This window comes from Lipophrys pholis (genome assembly GCF_963383615.2).
Source record: "Lipophrys pholis genome assembly, chromosome: 16".
NCBI classification, from domain to species: domain Eukaryota; kingdom Metazoa; phylum Chordata; class Actinopteri; order Blenniiformes; family Blenniidae; genus Lipophrys; species Lipophrys pholis.
The window spans coordinates 7,581,002-7,597,542 of record NC_137634.1 but is presented as its reverse complement, the minus strand read 5'-3'; the positions used below and the strand labels follow the sequence as shown (position 1 = coordinate 7,597,542).

The 16,541-nt window shown below is 40.9% G+C and overlaps 1 protein-coding gene across 1 annotated transcript in view; it reads right to left on the bottom strand.

Moving 5' to 3' along the window:
* pcdh1a (protocadherin 1a) overlaps positions 1–16,541 on the bottom strand; it is a 75,122-nt gene that overhangs the window by 53,554 nt on the left and 5,027 nt on the right. Inside the window, exons 2-3 of the mRNA XM_080484036.1 lie at positions 11,594–12,408; positions 8,540–10,723 (exon numbers count right to left, since the gene is read on the bottom strand). Of these exons, the coding sequence (XP_080340162.1) occupies positions 8,540–10,723; positions 11,594–12,388 (2,979 nt within the window). The 5' untranslated portion in view covers positions 12,389–12,408. The remainder of the gene's footprint in view (positions 1–8,539; positions 10,724–11,593; positions 12,409–16,541) is intronic.

The window sequence follows — 16,541 nt, the reverse complement described above, 5'->3', positions numbered from 1 at the left end:
TGTGCAGGGAAAACCGAGTCATACCCATGCACGACATAGAAGTATTTGTTTTATACATTTACCCCAGATAAAGTCCGGTTGTGACCTGTCAAGCTGTACACAAGCAGCAGTACATCCTGCAGGATCTGCGCTGCCTTTTTGCATCATCTCGACTCTCCTCCTTGGCTCGCTCTGACAGACACAGCCTCTTTCTTTTTGTGTGTTTGTCATTTCTCTTCCCTTCCTCCTGGTTGCCCCCGCTGACCCCATCACCTGTCTGCCGAGCTGCTGCTCATCAGCAATTAGTCGCAGTGTTTGCAGAGGGCCGCTCTCTTGCCAGGCGATGTTACACCTTCTGCTTCAGCAGCTCGGCCATTACTCTTGTTACATGCTTGTTGGTTGCGGTATCTGCCCGACGTGCCTTTATCCCGATGCACCTGTTCTCTGTATGTCGGCTACTCGCTCCACTTCTAGTTGCTGTTGTCCTGCCTGTCTCCAAGCTCTGCTCCGTATACCCCAACAAGCCTGCTCTTTGAAGGCAATAAGCCTGAAATTATTTCACCCGCTGGTGTCTGCATTGGAATCCCAACTTGCCGTGTCGAGTTACGAGACTGTTGAAGGTGGGATTGGGCCAAAACAGGGGCCCGAGCGAGTCAGTATTTATAAAAGGAAGCAAGGGAAGAGGGAGATGATGTATGAAGTGCTAGACAAACAAGTCTGCTCTGCATATTATTGTTACGTCCCCCCCCCTCGATGTTATATCTTCTTTCAGTGGTGGATTCCAAGGGAAATTTTACTAAATCTTCGGAAAGCTTCCTCCTGAGAACCGGCTCTTGTGTTCTTTGTGACTGCGTTTGATTCAGCCATGCCTCAGCTCTGTCGAGGCTGGATCAAAGAACCATACATTCATTACTGGCTTGTGCTCTAAACACAGCCTTTCAGTGTTTGTCTCCGTGTCACGAACATCCCATCACATCTCAAGCTAAAATGAAGATTTCCCTTCAGCGAGCTTTTTGGTCGAGGCTTTAGGCCTATTTGTGGTAATGTGACTATGGGCGTATATTTCTCAGGCAGATTGGGTAAATGTTGCAATGCAGCTGAAACAGAGCAGTTTTTGATGAACACCATATCAACTTATCTGGTGAAAGATCTTTTTTTTTTATTCTCTCGCTGTGATTAAAGCCACTTCATCAGCAGAAGGGACAGAAATATCTGTATTTCTAAGTTAAAATGAGAAAAGAAACTAACATTGTGTGTATGTACAGGTAGCAAAGTGTGCCTAATCAGATGACGAATTCCAATACATTTTTGTTAAACGTAGAGAAATATAGGCAAGACAAAGCATTACATTGGTATTACACATGGTTGTTCACAAGAACACATTCCCTAAGTCTAATTTACTTCAAATTATCATCAAAAATCACTTTTTTAATAAGTAAATATTAGCTGTAAACTGAGTTTGTCTTTACAGTGTGATTTATTGTCAAAGTTTTAAAGAAATAGACATTAATTTATTTATCATTATAATGTAAACTAAGGCTGGACAATACATTGCAAATGTAGTTATCATGATATCAACAAGTGTAATATACATATCAAGAAAGACTGAGACTTGTGATGAATCATGTTCTAATCTAATGTGCATTCATGATCTATCTGTCAATATACACACGCCCACTAAAGGCCAATTTCTAATTTCCAGCATTCACATGTCGACAGGGTGCGCGTTGGTCCATGTGACATCAGCATCATCTGCATAAGTGTTTGTATTTATTGTTCATCAGGTAGTTGTCGCAAAAACCCTACAAGACTATTGCAACTTATCGCCAACATTAATATAAATATTGTGCCAATATCAAAAGCACTTCAATTTGTCCGCTTCCATTTATAAACAACAGTGTCTTGGAACCAGTTTTTGTTATATAACTGTACTATTTGGCATTTCTCAAGAGGAATATGTTGTAATTATAAAAATAGATTAAGGATCAAGCACACTATAGCAAAACAAGGCCATATGGTGTATTTAAGTAAGTTTGGGAAACTAATAAGTAGTCTACTGCGGGGGCAAACATTTAGAAATAATGTTGTTAAACTGTATAATGGTAACAGAGTTGGTGGCTGGAAAAAAACTTCCAACAATGCAATGCCAGCACCATGAATTGAAGCATGCTTTTACAGTATAAAACAGTAGCGAAAACATGCAGTAGAGGCAGGTCAAATTACTCCAGCATTACCTCACTTTTCCTTCAAGCCTTTTTTTTTTTTCCTTTAACTGGGTAATCAGGCAGGGCAGATATGGGGAGCTGTGTACGCGTGTGGGTGTCTGTGTGTGCGTGTGTCATGTCTGTTTGAAAAATACTGGAAGGCAGATTGAAACCGAGCTGGGGGAAGATAGGGAAAATAAGTCAGCTGTGCTCGGTGCGTTCCCAACCACACGCCGTAATGCAGATGACACATTCTCAATGATTTCCAGATTTCTGCTGGTCCTGAGTGCAGGCTGGAGAGAATAATGTGTCGCAATCTTGTAAGAACAAGAGCAAATTTTGCCTCCAGCCTCTGTCTGTAATACACCTCTGCCGACTTCAAACGGCAGTATTGGAGTAAATTGGGCTAATCCCAGCTCAAAGGGATGCCTAAAGTTCACAAAGTGTGGGCCCTGCTTAACAAAGAAACAGGTTAATTAAGACTCACAGTGACTCACTCTCTCTTCTCTGCTGCTCTAAGGAACTGCTGGATTGGCTTCAACTAACCGCAGAGAGGTCGCCCAGAGGAGGACAACGCTTATCCATTGTGGATGAAAAAAGCATTTTAATGGTGTGAACATATATACAAAGAATGCAGCGATGATTGCTGTGTGGTGTGTACTTTCTCTACTCTTCGTATCACTGCTTTTTTCTTTTTTTTCTTTTTTTTTTTTTTTTTGTTCGAATGCAAGTTTCTCATTAAGTGGAGTGTGAAAAAAGGTGCCAGCTCCAGGACCCAACAGGGCTAATTATCAGCTTTAACAGCTAATGCGACTCACTGGTTTCTCCAGCAACCGTCATGCAATATCACACGTTCAGAGGTGATGAGGGGGTAAACTACGAAAGGTGCACAAACGTCCAACCTCCAGGTGTTCTCAATTGGAATTAAAAAAAAAAACAACAAAAAACAAAACAACCCAGCTTGCATGTTGTGATTTCTATGCGAGATAAGCAGCATGAGGTAACATGGTTCATCTCCCTTGATGACCAAATAATTGCTGACTTGATTCCACGTGATAACATCAGTCACTCATTAACACACTTTTATTTTCCAACCCAGGAAATTTGCTGCGTAAATTTGTTATTATTTATATTTATATTTTAAAAATGGAGACATAGACTTCTATGAGTGTCGACTTGAATTAACTTCACTGCATATACTTTAAATAATGCAGTTATTTATTAGAGGATGCTGCCACACTTGTAATTATTCTTTTGAAATACCCACACTCTCTGGGATGTAAATGACTACCAGGGTTCAATAACAAAACTGTGGCATACACCTGAGAACAGTTTGACTTGCCAACACCCTGAGGAAAAGTCCCAGTGTCCCCACTTTAATTAGAATATTACCCAAACAGGTGCAGGCAGTGTGAAATCAACTGTAAGGACCTCTATTCATATTCAGCACGGCGAAACCTAAAGCACCGTGTTTGTTTCCATCTACCTTAAAAGCATCTCGGCTTTGATTGATGATACATTTGCACTTTTTGCTTATCCAATTCAGTTGTTTTCATCAGACACAGAAGAGTCAGGTGTTGTCTTTATCTCTCTAGGTGTTGGAGGGCTTTCAGGACTTACGGTAAAATGAAACCCTCCCCCCCATTAAGCATTTCAAACACTTAATCAGTGTTTATAAAGGAGTAAGCCAGTCTTTATTAGCCGCACAAGGGGCCTTTAGTCTCTCTTTCCATTCATGATGCAATGGTAGTCCATCTGCACACAGGCTCTGGAACAGTTGGCAGCAAGAAGCACTGTCCATGGTACTGAATTTCATTGGTTCTGGACACATACAGTACATGACAGCCATTGGTTACAACTGTGGTTTAGGGTTTTGGATGTCTAACTCAATCCTTGGCGTTTCCTGCATGGTTTTCACTGGAACAAGCGTTTAAGAAAAAAATATCCTTTTTTTTTTTGTGAAATCTCTGTCAGACAATGTTTTTTCTTTTTTTTTTCTTCTTCTTCTTCTTCTTCTCCTCCTCCTTTCAACTGTGTTTAGAGGGAGTATGTCTGTTGTAAAATAAGCAATCCCGGAAACAGCGTTTCAGGAATTTCTCCGCCAAAGTGGGTTAATTTAAAGCAATTAGAGGGCTGAAAATTTCTCTACAGTGTCTTGGGAAAAGATCAAAATGTTTCTGAATTGATAGCAGCACTAGCTCCTAGTGTCGGAGACAAAACAAATATTGCTTTGCACATACAGTCTATAGCTGGCACATGCTTGGATATTATGGTGATCTAATTAGGACATCTTAAACATCTGTTGGGGCTTTGGCAACCTCGACAAGCCTTCACTGAAAATACAGTATTCAAATGTTCTAGTTTTCAACCTCCAGCTGTTTTTGTAGCTTCCTTTTATAGGTTCAGACATTTCCAATGAATGAAAATACTTTCTGATTACTAACTAGGAATTGGACAACTCAATTAAAGCATCAGGAAGAAAAAAAGAAAAAAGATTACAGTAGGTGAAATATTAAAATCAAATAAATATTAAAGCAGTAACAGTCATTAAAATCTGATGTTAGAACCTCAGATTATTGAATAAATTAATTAAATTAAAATTTGTACAAGATTAGATGGCTTTACATGTGATTATCATACGAACCATTTCCTGCCAGTTTCCAACGCGCACAACCCAAAGTTCTCACATTGCGACATGACTCCTGCGGCTTTAAACCCAACTTAAGCTCCAACAAATTGTGCTCATATCCTCATGATGTACCAAACACCAGTGATCCAGGAAATTATTTAGGAACAGATGTTTACACTAGGTTTTTTTTGTGTGTCAATTATTTATTCTAATTTTGAAAGTAAACACCAATGGGTGAAGTTCAAATTTGTTCATTTTCTACACATCTAAACATTTTAGAGGCAGTAAAAAAATTCATACAAGAACGATGAGCACATTCCTTGGAAATAATGCTTTTATGCTATCATACAAACCACATTTTCTGGCAAAAAATAATTTAAAAAGAGGATTTTTCTTTTTTTATGCATCGTGAGATATTGATTTGAGTGTAACATCCAAGGCAACAACAGGCACGAGTGCCACAGTTAAGCCTCAAGTTGAAAATCAGACGTCATAGATGGAACAAGCTTTTTACTGTCACTTTGAAAGGATCAATTCTTTTTTTCTTTTTATTTAAAAGAAAAGAAGTATCGGCCAACGTCACAAATCCTTAGCCTATATTTAGTTGTGGTCGATGTGGGTGTTTCATAATCATTGTATGCCTCTCTTCAGATTTCTTCTCAGTGCATTATATCTGAAAAAAACATATACATTTGCTGAAATCAGCCCTTTTTAATATAATTCATGTTTTCCCTAAAATGTTGCCCCACAATTTCTACTGTTTGAAAAATGTTGTGATTACTGAGAAAATATCTATAAGTAACCTCAGTCTAAACTTGGTTGTCGTCTAATAATGTGGCTAGTCGGATGTTTGATGCACTGTATTCTCTGTTTCTCTTCACTATGTTTTCAAAGAGTTTGAGTTTGATTAAACATGCATTTAAATATGCCTTTATGTATAGAAGTATAACATTTCAGATATAACATTTCGGATGACTTAGAAATGCTATGATATGTTACATCAAATTGAAGAAATAAGACAGTTCTCTATTTCTGCACTAAGATGAGAAAAGTGTCTTATTTGGGGGTTTTCTGAAGCGCAATCTACTGATTTTCATAACAGTTAAAATGTAAAAATATATGCGCTATATAAGGATTCAAACTAATGTCTTTATATCGAACTGAATTCTCATTTAGATATGAGACAACCTCACAAAGTCTCTCTGTCTCACACATACACACATGCGTGTCCTTTTCAGAGCTTTCAGAGCAAATATTTTGATCAGTCTATTAACTATTGAGTCAGCATGTGCCCAACAATGGTACGTGTTTGTAAGGCAGTTGTCTTCAACTGAAGCATCAGAGTATCAGAGTAGACCACTAAAACTCACTTTGCAGCGACAGCTCTGGGGAAACGTTTGACAAAAAAAGCTCATGACAATGCATGTCCTCATAATCCGTAAACATTAACTTTCAGACATAAAATTGATCATTTGAAATACAAACCTAGACATCTGACCACATTCCAAATGAGAAGCCATTGTAGAAAGTAGCACAGTTAATTAAAGCAAGGGCACTACTCTACATCTGTCACATCACTTGGCAAGGACTTTAATTATATATTTTGGTCAATCTGTTCTTCCTGATGTGAGAGGGGATGCCATACATGAGACAACATCTGTTGAGGTATGTCGCATGAGTTTCAACATCTGTCCGTGTTTTTACACAACCTGTCAATCACATGAGTCATGTCTCGTATGCATTTGCGGTATCGTATTGCGAAAACACACACACAATGCTGTCAGGTGCTGAGAGCTTACATCTGTGCCGCAGTTACAATTAACACTCCGCCACTAAGCAGCGAATGGGCACACAAGCGCAGAGATTGGCACTACACACAAATACCCAGACACACCCTGTGGCTTGCAGTCATTTTGGTCCCTTATGGTGTCCATCAAGGAGACAGTGGTGACTGTTCTCGGAGCTAACTCCACCCACTAAGGCTTGTGATCACCTAAGCTGTCAGCAAGCATCTGCTGAAACCACCAACCAGCCAACTGTGAGACCGGCTCTGAAGATATCTCCACAGAAAATGTGTCACCTACACATGTTCAGAACTCAGCGGCATGGGGTTTTTTATTTATTTATTTTTCCTTCCCCTCTTCTATTTTTTTGCTAATTTTCATGGGCAAACGTTATCTGCAAAGCCTTGGAAAAGTGTCAAACTGTTTTGTACATATGACACTGAGACGACAGAAAAGTCTGGAAAGCCTGTGTAAACTTGTCTCGGATGAGAATAAATTGTATACATCAGTGTCAAAATAGTTTCGCAGCGAATTGATGTCCACTCTTTGAACACTTTTGCAGCAGCATGAATGTATCTTTGTTAGATATTGTTGTCAGACAGTCTGATATATAATTTAACCTTCCAGAAAAGTTCAGTGGTATCCGTTACGTATGTTAGTAAGCTTAATACAATGTGGTTAGTGTTTGTTTGTAATAGAGTGCCTCCCATAAGAGGCAAGTTGCGAGTGTAAACCTCTTTGAACTTCTGTAGATTTTACCTCTCACTGACACGGGATGTTTTATATCTCATCTTAAATGTGGGTTCAATACATTACCTATATTAAAAAAAAAGAGAGATCAATTCTAACCACTCAAGCGCATTCGTATAACTCGTGAGATGTTTGGACATTTTACCTGCATTATAGAGAAAGTTAAACTTTTTAAGGATAATAGCTGCCTGTCTTCTCATCTCTTGTGTGCGCGTGAGCGCACACACACAAATAGACCTTTACACTTGTCTGGTCCGAAAAGCACATTCACACACTCCGAGATGACACAGAAACCTAGAGACACACTAGCTTTCTATCCCTCGACTCTACAATTTTTCTCTTCATAATCCCCTCTGAGTCTATTAATATTTCTGTTTCCATGGCGATTCCAGTCTTGCCAAATGTTGTACAGATAAGAGGAGATAAGAGCATAAGGAGCAGGGAGATAAGAGCAAGTGACCTGCAGGGATCAGAGCACTAGAGGTCAGGCAGAAGAGCAGAAGTAAGTAAGTGAGAAATGGACCTTCCCTGCTCTAGTCTACTGCCTGCCTGACACAAAAAAAAAAAAAAGACAAAAAAAACAACACATATGACAGACCCACTCAGTTCACAAGGAGTGCAACAACCCGAAAAAGGAAAGAAAAACACTTCTTTGCAGTAACTTTCCTTGTCTATATAATCTTACCCCCCACAGAGAAGGTACACGGGAGCAAAAGTAATAGCGGGACAGCATGGCCCCGCTGTTAACAGAGGGGAGACACTTTATATCTTGAATTCTTTGACGACTATAATTTGAGAGAATATAATTTTATTTCACCTTAAAGAAGCTGAGTAGACATTCGGTCTCTCCTTAATCTGCCGTCTCACATTATGTACAGTTCTACTGACAGTAAAATCGACAATAAAAATGGAGCAGTGGTAACAAATCTGCCATAAATGTTTAAGTATCATTTTACATTTTTAAAACTCAGGCTGATGAGTCTGACAACAACTGCCATACACATCATTCAAATTTGATATCGTGTGATTCCTCACAAAGTGAGAGCAGTTGTTATAAAACTGTTGCTCACAATAGGGACAACAGGAAATGCATTCTTAAATTAAGTTATCTGTCTCAGTTTCCCTCATATCAAGCTCCAAACCAATCATCATCTTCTCAGACAGAAGTTTAATTTATAAAAGAATGACTTTACCTGTTTGTTGTACTTCGGCTGGCTGGTCTTGTAGCTGTAATCTGAGTACTGGTCTGAGCCGGTCGAGTTGTCGTCTCCTCCTGTTCCTACAAAGGTGTTGGCAGCGGGCAGGTCCTGGACGGCCTGGTGCTTCTGAGAGGCTGAGGGTGACTGGGCTTGCAGCTGGATGGACGGTAAGGGGGAATTGGAACGATAATGCCTGCCGATATCAGGGCTTCCTGGTGAATATGTTAAGGGCAGGTGTATCCTGGGGCTATCATTGACTCCATCAAGGTTAAACTTCAGACTTTTTTGAAGGCTGACCTCTTCCTCTTCCCCGAGTGGCTTTGGGGACTTCTGCGGTTTGCCTTTCCGTCCTCGTTTGCCTTTGGCATTTTTTGGTGCCTGTTTAGGTGCATATAAGTCCTTTGTTTCCTTTTTTCCAGCCTGATACCCACTTTTAGTTTCTCTTTGGATGCGGTGTCGAATAAATACCACGACCAGGATTAACATTACAACGCCTGCCACACCAGCGAGACTTCCAAACAAAATGTTACTTCTCTGGGCTGCAAAGCCATTATCAGGATCACCAGCAATGTCCCTGTCCAGTGGAGTGTAAAGACTGTGTCCAACTAAGGCCTCCACTAAGCTGACATTTGAAATAGTTTCATTGACATAGATGTGAACAAGGGCAGTGGCATGGCGTGCAGGCTTCCCTCTGTCACTCACTCTCACTACCAGACGATGCAGTCCCCCATGTTTGCGGGTCATCTCCTTCGCCAGAGTGATCTCGCCACTGGAGGGGGAAATGCGGAATAATTGATAAGGATTTCCGCCGGCAATGCTAAAAACCAGCTCTGCATTGGGCCCGCTGTCCAGGTCTTCAGCTTCCACCACCTCCACATGACTGTCTGGAGAAGCAAGAGGTGACAAGCGCCTGAAAGAGGAGTTGGATGGTTTGGTGATCACTGGGTCATTGTCGTTTTCATCCAGTACATTGATGGTAACCCCCACATAAGAAGATCGGGGAGGCTCCCCTCCATCCATGGCTTTTAGACGAAACGTGTAGCTGCTTTCTTTCTCCCGGTCAAAAGAGATGCTTGACAGGATGGTACCTGTTCCATTTTGAACTATGAACTTCCCTCCATCAGGCTCTACAGAGAGATGAACCCGAGCATTCTCACCCTTGTCCATATCGAGAACTGTCACCATGCCAACGGGACTGAGGGGAGGCATGTTTTCCAGAACTGAAAAGCTGTATCCACTCAGCATGAATTTGGGGTCGTTGTCATTGCGGTCAAGGACTTTTATCACAACGGTTGCTGTTCCTTTATGGACAGTTGATCCTTTATCTGCTGCAGTGACCCGAAACTCATAGCGTTCTTTGTGTTCACGATCAAGCGGACTTCGAGCTCTTACTTCACCAGTGTTTGGATCAATCTCAAACAAACCTTTGATGGAGGAGTCTGCCACAATGTTATAGAGAAGTTCAGCATTGGTGCCACTGTCAGCATCTGAGGCCGTAACATCTAACACCTTCTCCCCTGGTTGGTTTTCTTCAGCAAAATCAACCTCAAACAAGGTTGGGGAGAATATTGGAGAGTTGTCATTTACATCAGTCACCTGCACCTTTAAAGAGTTTGTACTGGAGAGTGCTGGGTTTCCTGAATCCACAGCCACAATTTCTACTGTGTAATCCCTAACTCGTTCATAGTCAAGAGGAGTGGTGGTCTGTAGGAAATATTTCCTCTTGTTGTCACTAGATGAGTCGCTGGCAGGGCGAAGCTGGAAGGGCACGTCTCCTGCTACCACACAAGTGACGACAGCATTCTCTCCTTCATCTTTGTCAGACACTTGCACCAGAGCAACAGCTGTCCCCACTGCCGTGTCCTCAGATACGTTGGCCACCCCTTGACTGTGAATCAAAAGACCAATTCCACGAATCTCCACAGCCGGGGCGTTGTCATTTTGGTCAGTCACCTCGATAGTTACAAATGTTTTTGAGCTTTTAGGTTGAGGACCCTTATCCCTCGCCACCACATAGAAAGACAAGCTGCTTATTTCCTCCCTGTCCAGTGGTCCTTTGACGTAAATGATGCCAGTGGATCGATCAATTCGGAGGAGCTTGGGGACCGGGTCAACTGCTTGGTGAAGAGTGTACTCAATTTCTCCATTTGGGCCCATATCGGAGTCATTTGCTTTGACCTAAAATCAAAACACATTAATGGTCAAAGGCAAGAAATATATGCAACGATTCTGAGATAGAATTTAATTGAACCAGTGTATAATTTTTTCAACCAATCATCACTGAATAAATGTATAAATAGATCAATGGAAGTCTAATCACTTCAAAGCACAGCATGTGGACACATTTTTTTGTAGGCGTATTTCATTACTGCCTTTCCTTTCTGCGTTTGATGGTCATGTCATTGGTATTTTTTTCAATCTTTATTTTCTTTCTTTTCTTTTGTTTTTTTTTCCTTTTTAGAGGTTCCCATAAAAACATACACTAAACTACTACTATTTTCTTTATGACAGAGCAATTTCACAGCAGTACGCTGAGAAAACCCAACTAGGAGCGTGTTACGCCTACACACTGACATTGTGTATCTCCAACTCTTGTTTTCCCGAACACAATACCACAACAAAAGCAATAAGCAGCTTAATTACCTGTACACACATAATGTGCAACAGCTGTAATATGTTTAGTAATACTTAAAATGCACACTTGAACAATAGGAGTGAATGAAACTTGGTCGTTAATCATTTTAGAATTTATTTACTTTAATATCAAGTATGAATATGGCATTCGTTTTTAAAGATGTCTGGTTTAAAGGGAAGAATCTCAAATATTTCCGACAACATCATATATAAACCCTATCAAGCCTTGAACCTAAATTTAGACAAAACTGCAGTTTATAAGCCAGAATAACAGTGCAAGAGCAAGTTGTTTTGAAATTATCTTGATAAATTGTTAATGGAAGCAGGATATAAAATCTCCAACTCTCAATGATACATCAACTAAACCATAGATTACGATCGGGTTTTAAATTTAGAAAATTGTGTGAGTCTTACCTGCAACACAGAGTGCCCCACTGGACTATTTTCTGAAACTTCCGCATCATATGTAGACTTTTCGAACTTGGGGGAATTATCATTAGCATCAGTCACAACAACTCTCAGCAAAGCACTGCTGTAGCGTTGAGGGTTTCCTCCATCCACTGCCTTGATAGTGAGGTCGTAGGAATCCTTCAGCTCCCGATCTAGATTGCCCAGAACAATGAGCTGTGGAAGCTTTCCTCCTCTGTCATCAGCAACTTGTAAACCAAATAAAGTTGCTGCATCTGGCCCCGCAGTCAGCGCATAGTCAGCCACTCCATTCCTCTCTGTGTCTCTGTCTGTGGCAACGGGAATGGAGAATAGTGCCCCCATGATCGTGTTCTCGGGGACAGAGATGGTGAGCACAGAGGAAGGAAACTGCGGGGTGTTGTCATTGATGTCCTGTACTTCGATGCGTCCTTCAATAAGTCGTGGGCTCTGGTTTTGTATCAGATCTGTCACCGATACTTCGAATTCCAGGTAGCAGAGCTTGCCCTTAGCAAGGGTCCGACAGTCCCTCAAGGTCTCTCTGTCTATTGGAGCCTCTGTGGTAAAAATGTCCCCCGTCTTGCCATCGACGCGAAGGTAAGGGGCGCCCACTTCCAGCTTGTAAAGGTGACCCGAGTCTGGCAGTCCCTGGTCTGCTGCCAGGCTACCGATCAGAGTGTTGGGAGGTTGCTCCTCCTGGACCCGGTAGAGGATACTGCCATCAGCAGAGCCACAGTGCAGCACCACGACCCAAAACAGTACTACTCGTAACTTCAGTTCCATTAGGTCATCAGAAGATCAGCCTGTAAAAAGACAAAGAGAACTGTGGTCAAAATCGTTTAAGAAAACATCTCCTACAAACCGTGGCTGGAAATGAATTATTTATCTTACTTATTTATGGCTAATCAAGGAGGACACATCAGCCCGTCTCACACACACCAGAGTGAAACATTTAGTCAGCTTGGAAAAATGTCACTGCTCTTTTGTATTACAACTCCAGCAATGAAGTGAAACATTTTAGTCAATAGGTTGTACCGAATCCTACAGCATGCCTTGAAGCGTAACATAATTAGACAACAACAACAAAGAGAAAATAAGCATTAAAAAAAAAAAAAAAGAACGCAATCATAACTATACCCCAGCATGGTTTCTTTTTGTCCCAGAGCTTTAGAAATTTCAAAGACTGTCCCAGCTTTTGAAACTGCATGTAGAAATTAAAGTCGGAAGAAGAATTTATATCTTGTGAGCTTCCACACAAAACAAACTTGAGGGCCAGTGTGGATTGTTTCAGCTGAGTAATCAAATAAAAATGTAATACAAAATCTCACAGCCTAAGAGACTCATTATTTCTGTATTACACTACAAGACATTGAGAGAGGGAAGCAATGTAGCTCAGAAATAAGGTACAATATGAAATCTAAGCCTCTTTCTAACCTGCCAACATACTGTCTGTTGAGAAAGATGAACTGTTTGATCTGTTTGTTTACCAGAGAGGCCCTCAACAAAAACGGCTTGTCTTTTAGTCGTCGGAAAGGCTATGCAGATTAAGCAACTTTTCCATTATCGTCAACATGCAGCTTTCGACAATGCACAATGCACAAAAATTCAATCCACGCTCCATTGCTACTGGCTAGCTCAAAGACTGTAATCATTATGTTTGATTTTGAACCTTTCAACTCTGTAATTACGACCCATTATTTAAGTGTCTTCTTTGATCTGTATTCCCTTTAGCTAAAGAATTCTGGCTTTTTCTCATGCTGCAACGATTTTAGTCTATAATTATTTGCTCTGTGAGTGTGCTTGCATGTGCGTGTGTGTACCGAGAGTCCTATTGGTAATTGAAATGAGAGCAAACACCGGGGTTAAGTATTAAGGTCTTGTGTTTGAGAAAATGTAACATTTTGAAACTTTTGGATGTGTGGCACATCAACGAGTGCAGAGTCGCTAATCGGCTTGAGCTCGTTTGAATGCTTTCAGGGAAAAGTGTTGTCTGCACAGTCTGTTACAGTGCATGTGTGTCAGTGTTGCACCACTTCAATGAACTGATCAATACTGGCTCTTATGGCCAAGGTATTAGTCAGACTAGACGACTGTGGGATTCCTTTCGGATTACTAAAACAATTCACTATAACTGCATAAATACATTTCATACAAGTCTCAAAATAAAGCTTCTCCTGACGTGATGTTTAGACGGAGCTTTGGCATTAGCTCAAGCATTGAGAAATAGTTTCAATCGTGATTTCTAAAGTGAAAAAGTACTCAATATTGTGTGAACCTGCACCCAGAATTTAAGGATTGTGAAAAGAACAGGTGGACTGACTGAATCCTGAGTTTGTTTGGAGGGAAAACTGGATACAATGATGCATAAACATGAACGAATAGTGGGGGTTTTTTTAGCAGAAGCAGTACATCTGCTCACAGAAAATAGTGCTTTGGAGAAGAGTAAAGCAAATGTGTATTAAGCAAGGCAGTAAAACACAAATATACAGAAATCCAATGAGAAATCAATTTTCTTTTGAATACATTAAAATTGGAAGTGCTGGGTATTGATGGATTAATTGCTCTGTTATCGATGTGTCCCTTTTTACATTTGCAGGGGGAAACTCTGGTCAATGTGGCGTGAACAGTGAGTGTGGATTTGTGTGTGGGTGTGTGTGTATGTGTGTGTGTGTGTTCATGAGTGCAGGAAGGATTAAAAAAAAAATGAGGCCGGAGTAAAAATGTATTCAGAGAATATACAGTGATGCACAACTCTGATATTAAAGAATGGTGTTTGTGTCAAATCATCCCAACGAATGGCAATTATGAAGAAAGAGTAGATCTTTCACATTGTTGCATCCAGTTAAACACGTAAGCTTGCATGAATTTTATGCATATCATCCATTGCAAGGGAAATTCACAACATTATTATTTGCAGATTGCAATTATGCTCCTCTTGTAAAATGTCTCCAATCCCACATAGAGCGTATGATATATACTTTTACAACATCTTTACTTTTTTTTTTTCTATCTTGTCCTTTGAATATTCACTGTTGGATTTAAGTTTACATTTATTTTCATAAAATGGCCATCTGAAAATCAAAATCACAACTGATTTCATAACGTTTTGTTTAGCGGCAAAGGTCCCCCTCCTATTACAGCCTCTTCCAGGATGAATAGGCCCGCTTTGATAGTGACATGATTGTTATGGTTGATGACACTCATGACTTAATGTCTTCCAGTTGGCCTCATGCCTGTCTTCCAGATGGCACCGTGCCTGGCAGCCCAGTGAATTGGTGTTCTCTTTTTTTTTCTGCTTTGTTTACATTTACATTAAAATTCATGTTGCTTGTGAAAAATGCGTTTTGCCATCACTCACTGAGAATCTGTTATCAGTTGAATATTACTGACACCGTGCCTTTGGGTTCCTATCTCGTGTTTTTTTGCTATCGTGCAAATATTTTATCAAAAGCTTGACAGCATCAGATTTGTCCTCTTCCTCCTCTTGTCTGAGGTGGTGGGAAAAGGAAAGTCACACCGACACTTTCACTACTGGACAATTGTGAGACTTCCTGCTTTCCGGTTGCGTCCCACCACAGTTCGCTACCTGAGCAGGAAAATGGATGAACGAAGCGTGGAGAACACAACTAGGAGTGACATTTCCTGCATCTCAGCACTTTTTCCTCAAAAAAAAAAAAAAAAAACTTGGTTATCATCTGCCATCCCAGATGGTGTGGTAGACCCATAAGACTAAGAGCTGATTCAGGCGTATCGCGATACATAACTCAGCACAAAACGGAAAGGATCAACAAGGGGTTACCTCACCCAGCGTGAACAAATGTGTTTGTCATATTATAATCTCGACTTTTGTTTTGTTTTTGTTTCTATCCATTTCAATAATTAAAGTTTTGGCTTCTGTAAGGAGTGAACCGTTCAATAAAAATGCCAAGTAATAATAGGGCAGATATATAGAGCTGGATGAAGCATTGCCACACTGAAAGAAAATACTGGCCATGTGAGGCAATGAAAGAGAACCGTTAAAACAAACAAGCAGTGTAGCAGCGCTGTAGTATTAAACTAAAAAGAAAATCGCTGCAGATTATTTTTTTTATTTGTTCGATGGGCAACCCATTATAACCAGAAGAGAGCGCGGCTGCACCACAGGACAACTTAGACCTGGCTAATGCCCGGACGACCCCTACTGCAGTATAAGTTGTGGAAGTGCAACACACACAGTATTTTCTCCTCGCAGAACTATTAGGGCTCTGTGGGGGCCGAGAGGGCTCATACTGTAATTCCCTTAAGTACTGTTTGCTTCAAGAAGCATCCCGTTCAAACAGACAAAGCAGTGAGCAAAACATGTAGACCCCTCATAGAGGTGAGCCGAAGCAAAATAAAATAAAATACATATATTCTGAAGAAATAACTTTGCAAATACAAACTGGGCATTACTGTCTGACAGAGGAGAGAACACTAACTATGCGAGTGGAGCAGCTCTCAACCCACAGCCTCATGCTGTAATCACGCGATGGTCCAGATGGTTCAACATGGAGGAATGCTAAAGGCAGCCTGTACCACAGTATGTAGGTGGGCCTTCAAGGACAGACTCAAACTGCCCGATGGGTCCGCTATCTGCTGTTGGCCCTGTCAAGATGTTTAACTTTACAACGTGGAATGCAGTGAAAGCAAATATGCTTAGCAGTGACGGTTAGGACCCCGAGGACCCACGAAACAAAAACAGAGCCTGGCCAAAACCCAGCTTATTAAGACCGGGAGTAAGGGCAACACCACCAGACTGACTACGGCGTCAGGGCTTCATGACTCACGCTCAGCGCATGACTATCATTCCACACAGTCACAATCTGCCGGAGACACTCACTTCAGCATACCCTTTTTCACCTGTCAATGACCCCTATAGATAAGGCTGGCTTTAAGAGAACAGAGTGAGTGGTTCTCA